At 40.5% G+C, this 17,488-nt stretch overlaps 3 protein-coding genes across 3 annotated transcripts; all 3 read right to left on the bottom strand.

Annotated features, from left to right (window-relative positions):
- Window positions 1-226: 226 nt before the first annotated feature.
- Window positions 227-754, bottom strand: LOC147424497 (uncharacterized). The gene has a single exon (XM_086500676.1). The coding sequence runs from the start codon at window positions 752-754 to the stop codon at window positions 227-229; it is 528 nt and encodes a 175-aa protein (XP_086356802.1).
- Window positions 755-11,012: 10,258 nt separating this feature from the next.
- LOC147424496 (uncharacterized) lies at window positions 11,013-12,388 on the bottom strand. The gene is made up of 4 exons (XM_086500255.1): window positions 12,190-12,388; window positions 12,014-12,110; window positions 11,460-11,922; window positions 11,013-11,420 (listed from the first exon to the last, which is right to left on the bottom strand). The coding sequence occupies exons 1-4, from the start codon at window positions 12,386-12,388 to the stop codon at window positions 11,013-11,015; spliced, it is 1,167 nt and encodes a 388-aa protein (XP_086356381.1).
- A 231-nt stretch (window positions 12,389-12,619) lies between these two features.
- LOC147424495 (uncharacterized) lies at window positions 12,620-12,862 on the bottom strand. Its single transcript, XM_086500688.1, has one exon. The coding sequence runs from the start codon at window positions 12,860-12,862 to the stop codon at window positions 12,620-12,622; it is 243 nt and encodes an 80-aa protein (XP_086356814.1).
- Between the last annotated feature and the right edge of the window lie 4,626 nt (window positions 12,863-17,488).

The following is a 17,488-nucleotide window of genomic DNA, read 5'->3' as shown; positions in this document are numbered from 1 at the left end:
TTTGTAGTAGGTGGGATTGATTGCTTGGCACCCACCGTTTTTATTCCCCCCTTCCTTGGCTTTGGTTCCATGGAGGAATGCCATTTCTTGAGCTAGAAGCTCTACGGGTATTAGCATTTGCTTCTGGTGTGGATGATTTCAGTGGATTTGTATCTGTCTTGCGTGTTTCTGAAGCGAATACACTTCTAGAGTGTGAAAGAATTTCCTTGTTGTTGTCATTTGTAAGCTAGACCCTCTTCGAGTGATAGAGTTTACCTTCAGGGTGTATTGATAGATCCAAAACGCATTTGGTTGACCACATCCAATAATAGCCCAAAACAACACGCTCCATCGCCTCCTGTTTGTTAGCTACATTTATAGGTGCATCTTGAATGTGTATTTTGACATAGCATGTTCCTATGCTTGTGCTCTCAGTGTTGTTGAAGCTTTTACAAGAAAAGCTCATAGATTGGAGCTCAGGGTTGCCAATTGCTTCCCATGTTTCATATGACATGATACTTGTGTCTGATCCCATATCTATAAATACTCGAACTACGCTTGATGCTTGTGTTGTTTCAATGGTCGTGTCGATTTTGAATGGTTCAATGAATTGATCCTTTCCCTCGTTATTGTTCATTGATAAAGCAAGCACTCGGTGTTGTTTTCGTTTAAGTTTTTCTGTTTCCAAACGTAAGCATGTCTCTTCCCGAGCTTCCTTTTTTATCTTCTCTAGACCTGCTTGTCTTCGTTCAGCTACATGTAGTTTTTCTAGCATCTTTTGGGTTAGCGGCAAGGTATTGAGATCACAAAGATACCAAGTCCTCTCATTTTGAGTTTTCGTTTGTGTTTCTTCAAGGTGTATAATAGTACTAAACTGCCTTCATAAAAGTGACCAATTTTGACGTTTGTATCATGACATACCTTCTGTCTACGCTTTTCAACATAAATACCAACTAAAGCCATCAATTGGGCTTCATCTAATTTCTCAAACTCATCAATACGACTTGAAAAATCATGACTTGTCCATTCTAACTGCCTTGCAACCCTCAAAGCAGGTATAAGAAACTCGATTGGTAGGATTACGTTCAACCCAAATACAAGATCAAGGGGAGTGGTTCCAATTGACGTCTTGTAAGTGGTGCGATAAGCCCATAAATCAGAATGTAATTTCTATTCCCAATCTATTCAATTTCCTTCTACCACTTTTGTGAGCATAGTGCATAGCGTCTTGTTTGTACTTTCTGCCTAGACATTTTCGTGTGGATGATAGGGTGCTAACTTTCTATGAATCACCATGAACTCCTCCGAGAGAAATTCAATTACGTGGTTCATAAAGTGCACTCCTTGATCACTTACAATCTCAAGTGGTAAACCGTAGCATGTGAAAACATATTCCTACAAGAATTTTGTCGTGGTCCTTGCATCATTCTTAATGGTTGCCTTTGCTTCAACCCATCATTCTTAATGGTTGCCTTTGTTTCAATCCATTTTCTTAGGTAATCGGTGGCTACAATGATATATACAGCATGGGTGTTGCATGCTGGTGGCTTGATTGGCCCAACAAAATCAATTCCCCATTTGGCAAATGCTCAACTACCATGATTGGTTGTAATGGCATATTATTACTCGTGATGGGTGATTTTGTTCTTTGACATTCGCCACACCTCTTTACATACTCATTTGCATCATTAAAGACTGTTGGCCACCATAGTCCTGACCATAAAATGAGTTTGACCGTCTCCAGAGAAGTGTCCACCTCCAACTCTCGCATGTGCGTTTGTCAGAACACTAAGGTAGTCTGATTCACATACACAGATTCTTACGTTGCCATCCTTTTCTCTTTTGTAAAGTTGGCCTTGGATTAGTTGATAGCTTGAAGCTTCAACCTCAATGGCCTTCTTTCTACAAGCTAGAAGCTTCTTATCTAAGTGACCATGTGTTAAATAGCTCTTGATGTAAGAGCTCCATTTCGGTTTTGGGGAGATGTGGAATAATGTGGCATATGCAATCGGTGTGCTTAAAGAGCAAACTCTACATTTACGTACATACTTTTCTATATCTTCATGCAAGGTTGGCCACAATAGCCATCTAAAAATACTCTTTGAACTATCTCCTTGCTTGAAACGTGAAATCCACCTACACTGATGTTTATATATTCCAATATATCTTCGTACTGGGTTAGGACATATATGCAGGACTCCTTCTCAGGACCTAACTTGTACAAGCGTCTTGAGAATAGTACATATTCAGCACATTATACTAACTCCTCAATACCCTCCGTGGTTAATCTTGCTTGACTCTAAAGCCAATGGTAAGCACTCCTATTATTTTCTCAGCCCATCTAGGTGCTGTTTCAATTTGAAAGAGTTGCGTCAGGAATATCATCATCTACACCAATGGGAGCTTCTCTAGAATCGATTCTAGAAATATGGTTAGCTCTCTAATGGGTACATCCTTTCTTCACAGCAACCTCAAAATCAAAGTCAAGTAGAATAACAAACCATCTAACAATCCATCCTATTGTGCATGGCTTGTTAACAAGGTAAAGTAGAGCCCGAGATAAACTTATTGGCCACAAAAGGTAATGCCTAAACTTCTTTATAGCATAGATCATTGCTAAACCTTCTCATTGCTAAACCTTCTCGGGGAATTTCAAATTCCGAGCAAAACTTTTCGAGCAATCATAAAAACGAGCAAAACCCAACAAGATACATATGAACTTAAATCATAATAGGAAACATTTAGCATCAAACTACATATTATCTATCTATCATTGTCCCTAAACACCTCCTCCAAAGCACAGCTCCTGGTCATAAATAATCAAGGCATGGTAGATGCTTGGGCAAGTGTGTGTGTGTGTGTGTGTGTGTGTGTGTGTGTGTGAAGGTGAGTGCCGCATTAGTCCATCTACCAATTCACTTAGTTATCAATGGACCAGCTTGAAGAAATGGAAGAGTGCCACATTTGTTGTGAATGCTGCAGGAAGGTTTGATGTACTACAAAAGTGAACGAAGAGGCCCTCCAACAGTAGCGACACAAGCGCACATAGAATGCGTGCGATCAAAAGGTTCAATGAGCTGGTTGCAGTAGCATCTACGGTAATTCGATCGACACATTTACCATCGTCAACATCTCTACCTTCTCGACCGTACCATAATCTGCCATTCCCACAGGGCTTCAACATCTTCCCCTCCCTTCACATGTGACTCTTACAAGATTGTGATCCCCTTATATGCAACAACTAGGATCCACTCCTCAGCTTCCTTTAACATGTCTCTTGTCCTCATGTTGGAGCCTCTCCACTACCTTGTAGAGTTGTCCCACCCCTATTAGGTTTTACTCTATTTTGTAAAATTTGAACAAAGTGAAATCCTACTGTGCACTTGTCTGAGCATCCCACAGGGTACCCCCCTCCAGGGGGTGACTGGGTTGTTGACTGCTACAACGTACAGCTTTGACACAACGTTGTTGGCTAGGAAAGGCAAATATGGGTGTCTCCATTCATTGGATTTGGTTGGGCAAGCCACGTCTATAAGTGATATGGGGGCGGAGTAAAGGGATCAACAAATGCGCCTCAATCTGCAAGACAAGCGAGATCCAGGATGTTGGATCGCCACAATAGGGGGTCAAGAATTTTATACATATGACCTCGCATCATTCTCAGGGACAAGTGCTAGCCTAGGTGGTTAAGATAGAGTGCCTCGAGGTAGGACATCTAGGGGTCGAAGGGCATCCGTGACGTAAGGGGAGTGCTAGTATTTTTGCAAGACCAAGTTTGATCAACGACAAAATAAACCACCACCGTTAATGCCTTCATGTGTCATATAGCGACAAGGTTGGGCAAGAAAAGGCTAGAAGTCTGTTGGAGTTACACTAGCTAAGGCAAGAAGGTCAATCATAGTCATTTTCATCAACGACCAAATAAAGGAGTCCGTGTCAGAGTGGACTCTTTCTGAGAAATTTTTGAGTCCTCTTTTTGAGTTTTCAAGGCGAGTTGCGGAGACGAGACCCTTATCAACGAGGGCTTCGTGGGCACGAGCCGGGGAGGTGATGAAGATCATGCTGATAATGATGACATGAAGGGTAAAGATAGGGCCTACATGATTGTGAAGGCACATGGAAGGAGGGATTTGGAAATAATGAAGATGAAGTCCTCTCTCTCTCTCTCTCTCTCTCTCTCTCTCTCTCTCTCTCTCTCTCTCTCTCTCTCTCTCTCTCTCTCATATAAGCATAGAGCTTGAAAAGGAAACTGATTACATAACTGATAGGCGATTTCTGAAAAAACCGTATAGAAAGAGTGTCAATATGAAATATTACAAGCTCTATTATTATTGTTGAATCTCTCAAAAGAATTCATCAATGTGAAGACCGCATGTCCACACATTCCTAGTCAGCAAGAACGACGACGACACCGATGTAATGCACTTAAGCTGAAATTGACAAATGCTAGCAGGAAGGCAAGATCCTTCTTGGGGGAGCCTAATTATTTGGAAGTAGCCTTGCAGCATTTAGCCAAGCAGTTGAGAGCATCAATCGAAGTACGACTTGTTTTGCAATACACAAGGGCGATGAGTTTAATCGTCGGCCATGGCTGCAGTGCATGACGATTAAGCTTGACGAGCGCACGGCTACATATCTCTCTCTCTCTCTCTCTCTCTCTCTCTGAAAAAAAACTCTCTGAAGGAGTCCACGCCGCCGGTGTGGACTCCTTCAGAGAGTTTTTTTTCACACACACACACACACACACACACACACACACAGAGAGAGAGAGAGAGAGAGAGAGAGAGAGAGAGAGAGAGAGAGAGAGAGAGAGAGAGAGAGAGAGAGAGAGAGAGAGAGAGAGAGAGAGAGAGAGAGATCACGGGTTCGTCTTTTTTTCAAGATTAAACTAAATGAGACATTGCAGTTGCATGATGATTGAGCTTGACGAGCGCACGGCTATAAGAACTTGTTCTACAATACATGAGGGGGATGATCTTCGTCGCCAGCCATGGTGGAAGCTGCGTGACGGATGAGCTTGACGAACGCGCGGCTACATATCACTCTCTGATCTCTCTCTCTCTCTCTCTCTCTCTCTCTCTCTCTCTCTCTCTCTCAAAAGAAGAAACTCTCTGAAGGAGTCCGCGCCGGTGCGGACTCCTTCAGAGAGTTTCTTCTTTTGAGGACCGACTGAAATGATGTAGTTATACCTCCTTGAAATCGTGTTGGGCATCGAGCACAACATCTTGGTGTCGCCAAGACTCGAGACAAGTCAAGAAATGCTTTTGCATTGTCTCCACATGCAGCTTTTCCACAGCGCTAGAGCTAACGCTGAGATTGGCCAGCTCGCGCAATGCACGATGGGTGGCCCCTTGGAGGGTAAGCACTGGCCCCAGGATCTTGGTGAACACCTTTGGGTAATAGCCCTGCACTAGCTTGCCGTCGTTGCTCAATAGAAACTTGGTGAGCTCAGGATCCATCGACACCACTGTCGGCCGTCCCAGCAGATGAGTCTTGAACACGATGCCATATCTGATCGTGCATATGACATGTGTGTGTGTGTGTGTGTGTGTGTGTGTGTGTGTGAGAGAGAGAGAGAGAGAGAGAGAGAGAGAGAGAGAGAGAGAGAGAGAGAGAGAGAGAGTGCACGCGCGCGTGCATGCTTGATGCACGTGCGCGTGTGTGTGTGTGTGTGTGGGGCGCAGACTCATTTAGAGAGTTTCTTCTTTTGAGAGAGAGACAGAGATTACGGGTTTGTCTTCCATAACTACTTCAAGCTTAAAGTAAACCAGACATTGGCATTCTGGCGAAGAAGCATTTTGCTTCAACAGCATATACAATGCCTTTTCTCTCATAGCATGTGTAATATGGGCTCAAATCATTTCATTCTATCAACAACGAACTCGCAAGGATTCTCTCCCACGTCCAATGTCACTGGAATGCCCTTGTGCACCCAGATGACTGGCTTGCCTAGAATGTTGTCAACCCTCCTCAAAGGAGAGTTCCACAACGTTAGCTAAGTTGAAGAGAAAGCAAAAAAAGATAAGGTGGAGAACAAAGTAGATCTAGTCAGCTATGATCTCTCGGAGTGTAAAGATTTTTTCATGGAGATTCTCCAAGCTCGACATTTTTTTGTAAAGATGTTTTGTATTATATATATATATATATATATATATATATATATATATATAGAGAGAGAGAGAGAGAGAGAGAGAGAGAGAGAGAGAGAGAGAGAGAGAGAGAGAGAGAGAGAGAGAGAGAGACACTTGTTGCGTTCTTCCTGGCGGTTGGACATGGTAGCTCTTGGTTTGGCAAGTCCCTATGGTGTGCAAAATAGTGCGTTGTTGATACAATGCAATTCTTTCCCTCATTCAGCTAGCAAGATCTCCATACCACCTTATCTTGAATAGACACAAGCTCAAAAGATATTGAATTTTGCCACAAAAAACATGACCTTCCTGACATCTACTAGATTTTTTCAAAGAATGATCCGAAATGGAAAGGAGCCACATCTTCAATCTTTGTGAAAGAAGTTGTTGAATTGATGCATGAAGCGGGATGTGATGTGCAATTTGGATGCCAACCTCATATTATGAAGGCCAAAGTTGAGTCTCCATAAGGAGGCCATAAAGTTGAACCTCTATGAGTTGCTTGGCATAGATTTTTGTGTAGTTAATATCAAGGCCAGTACCCATGACAAGGTGGATAGCTTAGGAGAGAATAGTAGCATTGCTGCCCACAATGTTGTGTTATTGACGGAGGAATAAGCAAACAAATGTATAGTAAAGGTTTGTAGGCTTTAATGGCTATTTATGTTTACCAATTAATTATTGATTAAACAATTATTGTGTGTGTGTGTGTGTGTGTGTGTGTGAGAGAGAGAGAGAGAGAGAGAGAGAGAGAGAGAGAGAGAGAGAGAGAGAGAGAGAGAGAGAGAGAGAGAGAGAGAGAGAGAGGCTAGCACCATAAGAGACTAACAATGGTGCTGACGTTTATTGTTTGGGTTTAGAGAAAGCTCTTTCTAGAGAAGAAGTATACATATACTTGAGCAAGTCACTTAATAACTTTGCTCGGTTTTTAGCTTGCTCGGATAAGTTCGCTCGATGTTTAGCTTGCTCGGATAAGTTCGCTCGATGTTTGGTAGAACTCAACCTTCTCTCTCCATGGTAGTGTAATTCTTCTCGGCACTATTCACCTAGTGGGCTAGCATAAGATACATGAAAATCCATATTCTTCTCCATTTTCCCCTCTCCAGTCTATGCTAGAACACAACCTATGGTAAAAGCAGATGCATCAATATGCACATGGAAAATAGTGTCCCAATCAAGCACCGTAAGAATAGGTGATGAAACTAATGCTTGCTTAAGCTTTTCAAAAGCATTCTCATAGTCGTCTGTCCATTCAAAGATAACAAGTAGAGTGTACATGTGTTTGGCTATTTCAGCATACATGTAGATGAACCTACAATAATAGTCCCAATGGCCCATAAATATTTGAACTCCCTTTGCATTATAAGGTTGTGGCAATTCAACAATAATTGCAATCTTATCTGCGTCAATGGATATGCCATTCCGCGACACTATATGGCCTAATATCTTGCCTTGCCTAACCATAAATTTGCATTTATTAGGGTTAAGGTAAATGCGATATACTCGACGCTTTTTAAAGACTTGTCTTAATTTCTTGATGTGTTCTTCTCTATCAATGGAATGCACAGAGAGATCGTCCGTGAAGATTTCAAGGAATAATCTAAGGTATTCTTTAAACACATGGCTCATCAACCTTTAAAATGTGGCTGGAGCATTGGTCAATCCAAAAGACATGACTCTATAAGCATACACTCCCCATTCAGTTACGAATGTTGTCTTCTGCTGATCCTTTGGATCGATGGAGACTTGATTATATCCTAAGAATCCATCCAGAAAGCTATAAGACTTCTTGCCCGCTACCCTCTCTAATACATGGTCTATAATTGGAAGAGGATAGTGATCACGAACAGTGGCAACATTGACTTTCTTTAAATTGACACACACTCGGAGTTTTCCATTTTTCTTGGGTACTACCACAATAAGAGAAACCCACTCCGTGTGTTCAATTTTAAAAATGAATTTAGCCTAGCTATCAGATAAGATCTTGGATATCCTTGGTGCTCATTAGGTTGTGGGCCTAAAAGCATCAATGAACTCAAGTCTCTTTCATCTCTAGAAAATACATCTGAATTTAGGCTGGGTTCTGATGAGATATCAACAAGGCGTTCGACGAGAGGGTGACTATCTTCTGTGTAGTATGGTTTAGATCTTACAAGCTCCATACCCGCATCAGGATACTCGTAGTCCACATATCTAAATGATGGAGTGCCAGGTGCAGGAGGTTGAGCTCCTACACATGCCTTGATTGTTCCTGGGGAACCAAATTTCTCTTGAGATTTGTAACATATTGCCTTATCTGGGATCTAGGATAAACAGCTTGTCGTTCCATCCTCATTCATGTCATGTGGTTGCAATCTTGAGTCACGTGAGTATAGTTCCATGAACACATTTGGAAATATTTTTTAATGGGTTGGTTGTTGACAAGTGGGGAAAAGGTCTTACAGTCTTCTATCCTATGATCACCCCCAGATCCTCCGCATACATAAGGTCCTACAAGAGTAGTCCTTGTGTACTGTTTTTGTGGTCTATAAGAAGGATGGTACATATGTCCCATTTTCTTTAGCACGAGCTCTGCTATCTCGTTTGGATTCATTTTCTTGGATGCATTAGAACTAGATTCCAAGGCTTTAGCCAATGGAGTTCTCTTGTCCTTGCCGCTAGATTCACTATCAACTTCAAAGTTATCATCATAATCCATAGTGTCAAGACAACACTCGTTGAAACTTGTATGCTTCTTGGCATAGAGGTGTGCATGAAGGGTCTTGTTTACCAAGCCTTCCAAAAAGATAGAAATTAATCGCTTTTGACTTGGCTTTTCTTCATCAGGACTCCTAACAATGTATTGCTTAATCCTGTAAACTGTCTCGTGGGGTTCTTGTTTGAAAGAGTGGATTTTTGGTAGACATCCCATGCTTGATACCCATCTTTGAAAATGCAGATATGAAGTCGTCTTCCAAAATCAAAGGTGAAAGCTTAGAGCTAGGATCTAGCATCTGGAACCATGATAGTGCTTTACCCTCTAAGGTCAATCCAAATCCTTCTATCTGAGTGTGATAGTCAGAGACTTGCTCTGCATGCACAACTTGATGAAAAGTGGCAATGTGGTCGTACGGAGCCCCAAATCTATCGTACTTATTTACCAACTTCTGTAAAGTTGAGGGTCTAACTCTTCAAGAGTATTCATCCTCATGTCATCTACCAGCATCTCTACCTCATGTTCGATGTGTTTCTTCATGGATTCTTGGTGGTGGCCTAGGTGGCTCTGAAATAGCTGTGTGGCCTGCAATTCTACGATCTATGTACTCTCTATGCCTTGACATGGGGTATGGTTTTGACCTTATTGTCATCATAGGAGGTTCACTTGGTTCAAAAGTGGGTCTCCTTGCCATTGTCCCAAAAGACATTTTCGACCGTTCTCGCTCATGTGCAAACTTTTCCCTAGGCTCATACAAGGTAGGTTTAGGAGCAATGGTCTCACCGAAGTAAGCAGTCTCCTCGGGCCTTGCGGTTGCTCATGGGGATAAGTTCGCAAATATGGGCACTGTTTTGTATGTTAGATTCATAACCTTGTCCCAATTTAGTTTCCTATATGTGTCGTTCATGTTATCCTTGTTTTGAGTTTCGGAACCTACCCACGTTTCCCCATATAAGACATGTTTCTCCAGAAGCTCATCCATGGGATGCTTTGAGGTTACATAGTAGTTATTACCAACATTGTCATGGTAGGCTTCCCTATCAGTCCAATCTTGTTGTACACGATCCACTATAATTAAATCTACTTCAAATGCCTTCGTTTTCCCTTTTTCTTTTTCAATGTTCTTTTTAGGAAATGATGCATCATGAAGCTCTGAAAACAAAGGATTCTTAATTGTTGGCCTTACCGCTTCCTTGGTTGATATGTCAGTTTGTGGTGGTAGCTTGTGGTCCAGCAATGCTTCCCATGCCGTCGATCTTCCATGGCTCACTGGTGAAAATGTATCATCCTTCATCTGTCCCCATGTAGGAGTCTTCTTGGTAGTTTACCCATGGTCGTGGTTTGAATGGAGTGACAATATCTGCGACGCTTATAGGGATCCCGATATAGGAGTGCCCCATCAACATTAGTGGTCTCAAATTTTAATCTAACATCATACTCCAAGTCTAAGGGTGTCGTATCCAAAAATGGATTTTACCTAGTGGGCTCTTTCCCTAGATTTGTCATTAGTGGGTCATGCATGTCTCGTGACCTTAGAGACGGGGATGGTCTCATGTTTGTGAATGCTCTTCACGAGACATTTCACTTTTCGTTTGTGAATAGAGGTTTATTGATGCTTCGAAGGACGAGTCCTCTTGAATAGTGTCTAAGTGTCCTACCGACCTCGTCTCACTATCTTGAGTCGGAACTCTTGAGGCAGCGTCAGATCTCATGAAGGAACCTAGGGTCCTCCCAGATCGCAAATGCATAAAGCTTATGATTTTATTTATGTGCCTTGTTGTGAGTGGTTTCTTTCAATGAAATGTGGTTGATGTGTGCAAAGGATGCAAATGTTTTAAGAGTCTTTTGGTCTTTTATGGTTGGGAATGCAAAGTGTCTTCCTGGATGCCACTTGGATTTCCCTTTCTTCACTTTACATCAAATTTTGGATTGAAGTTGATGTTAAAAGAAGTCGATGTAATCGATGTTGCATGTGACATGGATGTGGCCTCAGCATGATCAATTTGCTAGCTATGAAGCTCCAATACAAACTTAGGTTGGCGATACAACTCAAGTTCCTCCTCAGGCACATGGTTTTTTTCAAGGTCCAGTCATGCTTGACATGGCCTATTCAATGACAAACATGGATAAACACAACTCAGCTTCAATATGAACATGTTTCTCAATCATGGATTCAATATGAAAAATTCAATCACTTACTCTTCCAAGCTTCAAATCAGCATACATATAAGATTGATCGTCAACACAAAGCCACACACTAGCAAGAGGGGGTATCCCATCCAATTGGTGCTCCTCAATTTCAAAAAGCAACCATCTTCAAGCCAAAGCCCAAATGATAAAACAACACAGAGAAAGAAGTATGCATGTTTTTTAACAAGGAATATCTGGGTTATGTTGTAGGAGAACCTGTAAACGACTCGCCGTGTGGCACTTTGTAGGCCTGGTTGATGGTCAATATCATGGCTAAATTTTATGCCTCGTTCGTACGCTTTGAAAGCCCTTTTGAAGTACTTTCTTCTACATAAAACAACAAAAGAGGTGAATTGGCTCTCACCTGGAAACCTGACTAGATCGGCATTTTTAATATCATTTTGGATTCTCGAACCCAGCTTCATGATCTGAAGTCAGTAGGAGTACATGTGTAGACAATCCCTAACCTTTGTCTTATCATTTGGCATACCCTCAAGTGATCGCACTTCAGCCTGAGAGTTGTCCAATAGCTTGACAATGTGAATCTTATATGTGGCTCTGATGCACACAAAACCTATCATATTGAGCTTTTCCTCTGTGGCCACATGATTGGTTGACGCGTGCCATGGGAGGGAGAGCACCTCACACCAAAAGGCATCACCGTTTGACTCAACAAGTGGTCCATTTGATGCCTCATCAATTTTTTTCTCCATCTCATCCTTGAACAAGAGCCAAGTCATAATTTGGATTGGCAAATGAAGCCAACTGGGCCTTCCTCTGGTTGATGCACTCTGCATCTCTCTCTCAACCCACAGCTTGTCCTCATTGTTCAAATGTGCCATGAGAGTTGTTAGATCTGACTCTCCTAATCTTCTTAGTTGAAATAGATGATCACCAAATGTGATTGGCACAAATGCATAATCATGCATCCTACAAAATAAAGACAAAATATGTTAATATTCTTGAGTACAAACAACTTACTTGACATAAAAAGGAGATTCTTGATAACAAACTAACTTACTTGTTCAACCTGGACAATGAAAACATAAGCTCACCCACATCCCTCCGCTCGAACACATAAAATTTACAGAGAACACAAAAATGCATGGACAAATCCCCTTGATACCATGTAATAAAACACAAAATTAGGAAGGATAAAGAAGCATAAGAAGCTACAACATCCCAACGAGAACTCACCTGTAGAAATACAGTCCATCCAAGCATTGTGTCGATTATTACCATCAAGAATATGCACCACTTTTCTGCTCAAGTACGGACCCCAGTCGGGGTCAAGTGCAAGATATTCCTCAAATCGTTGATTCACAGTCCTCCAATGCTCGTCCCAAGATTCCTCCCTCTCTAGTGTCAATGGTGTCTCCTCCCCTTCCAAGTCCATAATTGATACTGTGAAAGCTCCCATGCTCTCAATGTACCCACCTAATTTTTTGAAGCTTCGAGTAAGAGACTTATCTGTTGAGGGAGAAACCTTTCGGATTGCCTCCGTCTGGATCATCTTACAGAGAGGAACACGTGGAGATGGAGACCTAAATTTGACTCCTATCCTATCTAAGAAGGCTTGTGGAGCAGATGTCTCAAGAATCTTCCCAAAATTCTCAACCTTATTTTTTTAATGCTTGCTTCCTTTAGTTTGGGTTGTGACAACTGTCTCTTCTTGATCCTCTAGTGGATCTGTGTTCTCTTCTGCCTCTATCTCTCTCCCAGTATCCTCAGTATTATCACCTTCATCCTCATTATTACCACCTTGAGTATTCTCACCCTCATTTTTATCACCTTTATTTTCCTCAATTCCCCCCACTACATTTTGTCCATCCTCATTTCTTTCATCACTATGTAGATGCTGCCTATCCATATCCACCTCCAGGTTAGTGTCATCTGTGATATGTATTGCCTGATCTTCATCTGTAGTAGGGTTTGAGGAGGTAGCTTGCTCTAAAGTGCTCACAAAATCAGCTTGCCTCCTTGTGTGTCTCGATGAGCTCTCACCTGGGCCAACCTACACACTCTTTTTCTGCTTAGCAAGAGGTAACTCATCCATTTTTGCACAACAAGAACCTTTCAAGCAAGATGCTCTAGTGAAATGATTCGAACTCATTTGAATACTAGATAGCCATGCAAAAATACAAGAAGAAATCTTTAAATAGTATTCTACTGGTATTGTATAATTAATTGATTATTTTAACAACAAATTTAGTACTGTGACACAATCTTCAAACAAAGGTACTGTGTTCTTTCCCTCACAAATTTAGTAATGTGGCACATTCATTAAAGAGATAAAATTCAGTATTGTAACATAATCATCAAACAAAGATGGCACATTCACTATCAAACAAAACGGACAACTCCTTAATGAACATAATATCTTTGAGATTATCATATGGAGTCCTTTGGCCCAAATTCCAAGGCATTCAATGCCGTATTGAATATTTTAAAAAAAGCTTCAATGGAAAATATTAACGGAGCCCTTTTCAGGCGTTCAATTCATTAGAAAATATGTAAAGATTTCGTAGCCCAAATTTTAAGGCATTCAATATGCCGTCGTGGCCAATATTGAGTAGTAATAAACTTTAGAAGTGATATTCTACAATCCAACACGTTTTTAAGCACAAGAGTTTTTCTTTTTATACTATTGTTCTTTAGATGCACATGTTTGCTGGTCTCCTCTCTGAAACATGTGAGACATTTTTCAACCAAGAAGACATCAAATGTGAGTTCTTTTTGTGCTATTTTTCTTTAGATGCACATGTTTGATGGTCTCTTCTCTCAATTGTGTGGGTCGTTTTTCAACCAAGACACCAAATGTGATTTTTTTGAGCTTTTTGTAAACACAAAGTCTATGCATAATATAGACCGTCATAAGAGAGACAATAGTAAGAGTAAGTTTATGCATTATATAGCCTCCCATATTGTGTGAATGTAGATAAGAATGAGAGAATACAAAATAGATATGTACAAAGTAAATAATCCAATAGGGACAAGACAACACCATATAGATAGGAATGAATGTTATCTGTAATGTTATCTGCAATGCGTTTGAGACAACACCATATAGATAGCTTGTTCCTACACTACTCTCTCTAGATTTCTGTTGCCGGTGGGTGAAACGAACTCAAAATCGTGATGATTTTTTTGATGGTCGACAGCAAAACATCATATTATTTTGTGTGCTCACCACACAAATTCATTCAAGAAAAATAAGAAGAAGTAATGCTGCACACCTCATACTGTGTGTGGACTGTGGCGAGCGACAGCAAAACATCCTATTATTGTGTGCACTAAGCGCACAAATTCGTTCAAGAAAATTAGCAAGAATTCATGCAAGAAGTAATGCTACACATCTCATACTGTGTGTGAAGAGTGGTGGCCATCTTTGGAAGCACTAACTTCAAAGCATCCTATTATTTGTGCATTGAGCATATAAATTCATTCAAGCAAAATAGCACGACATCATGAAAGAAGTAACGCAACAATATGTGCGTAGAGTGCTGAAATTCATTGAAGGTAATACCTTTCTACTTTTCTTTATTGTGGAGAAAGATTGGAGCGGGGAGAGGGCATTACACATGAGATCAGCATTTCTTTGCTGGGGAGATGCATGATGCTTCATAATTGCTTCTCTACGTGTGTGTCTGAGGGAAGATGCTTCTATTTAAATGCCTAGATAAGCCGACTATTAAAAACACTCGACAATTTTTTCTAATCCTAACAATGAATTTCAACAATGAAATTTAAGGGTTTGGTCAATATTTCCAATTGTTTTGAAATCCAGCTAGTATAGTTATGCTATGGCATCCAACCGGTAGAGTTTTTGAAATCTAACCAGAGATTATGAAAAAGCGCAAGAACTAACACAAAAGGGATATATAATATATGTGTATGTGCATGTGTACACAAACACACACAAACACACACATATATACATACATACATATATATATATATATATACATATACACACACACACACACACACATATATACATACACACACACACACGCACACACACACACACACACACACACACACATATACAATATGTACTCTTTTTGATACTCTTCATTATGATTGTTTTTGTAATAAATATTTTTATTTTCTTCTACCCGTAGTCTTTAAATGAGCCTGGTAAAATTGTAATATGGATGATATTTCTGGCTAATATTCAAATGTAAATTCCTTAATTGTTGTTGTGATTGCATTATGCAGGGAGGCTTGTGTTTTGCTCCATTCTACAATTGGTGCCTACATCCGAGTCCCCTTCTCAAATGGAAAATGTCTTGTGTCAATCAACATGATCCGGGGGAAGCTTGGAACTATTGGTGGGATAAATGTGGCGGCCTTACTTGAAATTGGAGGAGAGTATAAGATCATTTTTCCTTTACACTTGAATGCAAGGATAGGGGATGAGGCATATTTTATCTTGGAGCCTTCATTGTCCTATGTATATATTGCCAAAGTAGAGAATTATTTTGAGACCCCAAAACAAGGCACCTCAACTATATTTCCTCCCGGTTCTCAAATGAGAACTCCAATGTAAGTGGCATTACCTTTGACTTTGACATTTTTGGTTTTGCATTGTGCATTGAATTAGACAGCATTGTGCTTTGTAGTGACCAGTACACTGAAGAGATAGAAGAAATCAATGTTCAGGCACATGGGTCATTACAAGAGGAGGTAGAGGTCTCTCTTGTGGAAAGGTGCTTTCAACATTTGGAAGAGAAAGATGTTCATTTTGATAGTGCACTCTCTTGCTTTCAAATAATCCTAATGTTACCTCCTACTGATGTCTTGCACACTTTAATCCATGATTGTGATTACAAAGGCAAGGTAAAAGAGCTTTGCAAGGTGTATCCTGAGTTCAGTACTACGTACGAAGGGATGGAGCACAAATATGAGGGAAACATTTGGACAAAGCCACAAACGTAAACTAGGGCCAATAAAACTTTTGTTCTTAGGAACAGCTTTTGCAGGGGAACCTTCTAGTGCATGAATGAGCACTGCTCCTTTAGGACAGGTATGAATATATTAGCCCTTTGAGTACAAAGATCCTTCACAAGATCATATTCTTCAACTCCATGTCCTAAAATAAAATCATGTTGAAGAAGAAGACTCCAATGAGAGCTCTAGCTTAGATGCTGTTTCTGATAGTAGCACTGAAAGCGAGGATGGAGCAAATGTATCTTATCTTCTTCTTGAGGAAGAAAGCTCAGAAGGAAGTTTGGATGTGGATCAGGTAGAGAAGGATGAAGGAGCATCATGATTCAAGAATTAATGCAACTAAAGATGGAACCAAGTATGAAAACAAGAAATTATAGAGAGCATGCTCTACTCTGATTTGACAAAGGGGGAAAAAGAAGAGTATTTAACTATGCTCTCCCAGTTTCCAAATCTTTTTATTAGCTCTTATGAGTAAATCAGCGGATTCAAAGGAGTGGACTTGCATATTGAGCTAAAGGATGGAGCTCAACCTGTCATACAAAAGCTACAGATGATGGCTGTAGAATAGATGCAAGCTCTACAAGAAGAAGTAGACAAGTTATTGAAAGCTGGTTTCATATATCCGGATGACACTACAGAGTGGGTAAGTCATGTGGTTGTAACCCCCAAGAAAGATGATAGATGGAGGGTATGCGTAAACTTCAAGCCACTCAATGCGGCAACAAAAAAGGATCCTCATCCTTTGCCTTTCATTGATGAAATTCTAGATACTATAGCAGGGCATGAGAGATATAATGTATACGATGGATTCTCATGATATTTTCAGCTAGAGATTACTCTTGAAGACCAAGAGAAGACCACTTTTATCACTCCTTGGGGGTGTTTTTGCTACAAGGTTTTACCATTTGGGCTCACAAAGGGACAAGCTTATTATCAAAAGAGACAAAAGTGGGTTTTAGCACCTTTCTTGGGACAATTTATCAAAGATTTTATAGATGAGTTTTGCATCTATAGTGATAGGATACCTCATTGTTCGAAGCTGGAACTTGCTTCTAAGAGATATGATGAATGCAGGGTCCAATCAAATCTAAAAAAGTTCCATCTAGTCAACCAAAAGTAAAGCTCCTTGAAAATGCCATTTCTGAGAATGGCATAGAAGCAGACTCTTATAAAGTGAAAGCTCTGGTAATGTTGCCTATTCCGAAGAACACCAAGCAGTTGGTTACTTTTGTCCCCATAAGGTAAAATACTTGTCAAGGTTTATTTCCCTTTCTTCACAGCTTTTATATTCTCTTCAACAAGCAGCTAAAGGGGACCCCTTGATGTGGGAAAATGAATGTGAGGAAATTTTTCAAAATGTGAAGGAAGTTATGGGGGGATTGCTTACTATGCAAGCACCTGATTGGGAATACGTTTTTTATGTTAATCTATCTATGGGGGAGGATGCCATTAAAGGGGTGCTTCTTCAGAAGGGCAAAGGTTCTCATTATATGAGGCCAATTTATAATGCTAGCAGAGGGAAACTTACTATAGAAAGGACCTA

The sequence above is a fragment of the Adiantum capillus-veneris genome, chromosome 25 (genome assembly GCF_014529385.1).
Source record: "Adiantum capillus-veneris isolate H3 chromosome 25, ASM1452938v2, whole genome shotgun sequence".
NCBI classification, from domain to species: domain Eukaryota; kingdom Viridiplantae; phylum Streptophyta; class Polypodiopsida; order Polypodiales; family Pteridaceae; genus Adiantum; species Adiantum capillus-veneris.
This window is presented reverse-complemented; position numbering and strand designations above follow the sequence as displayed.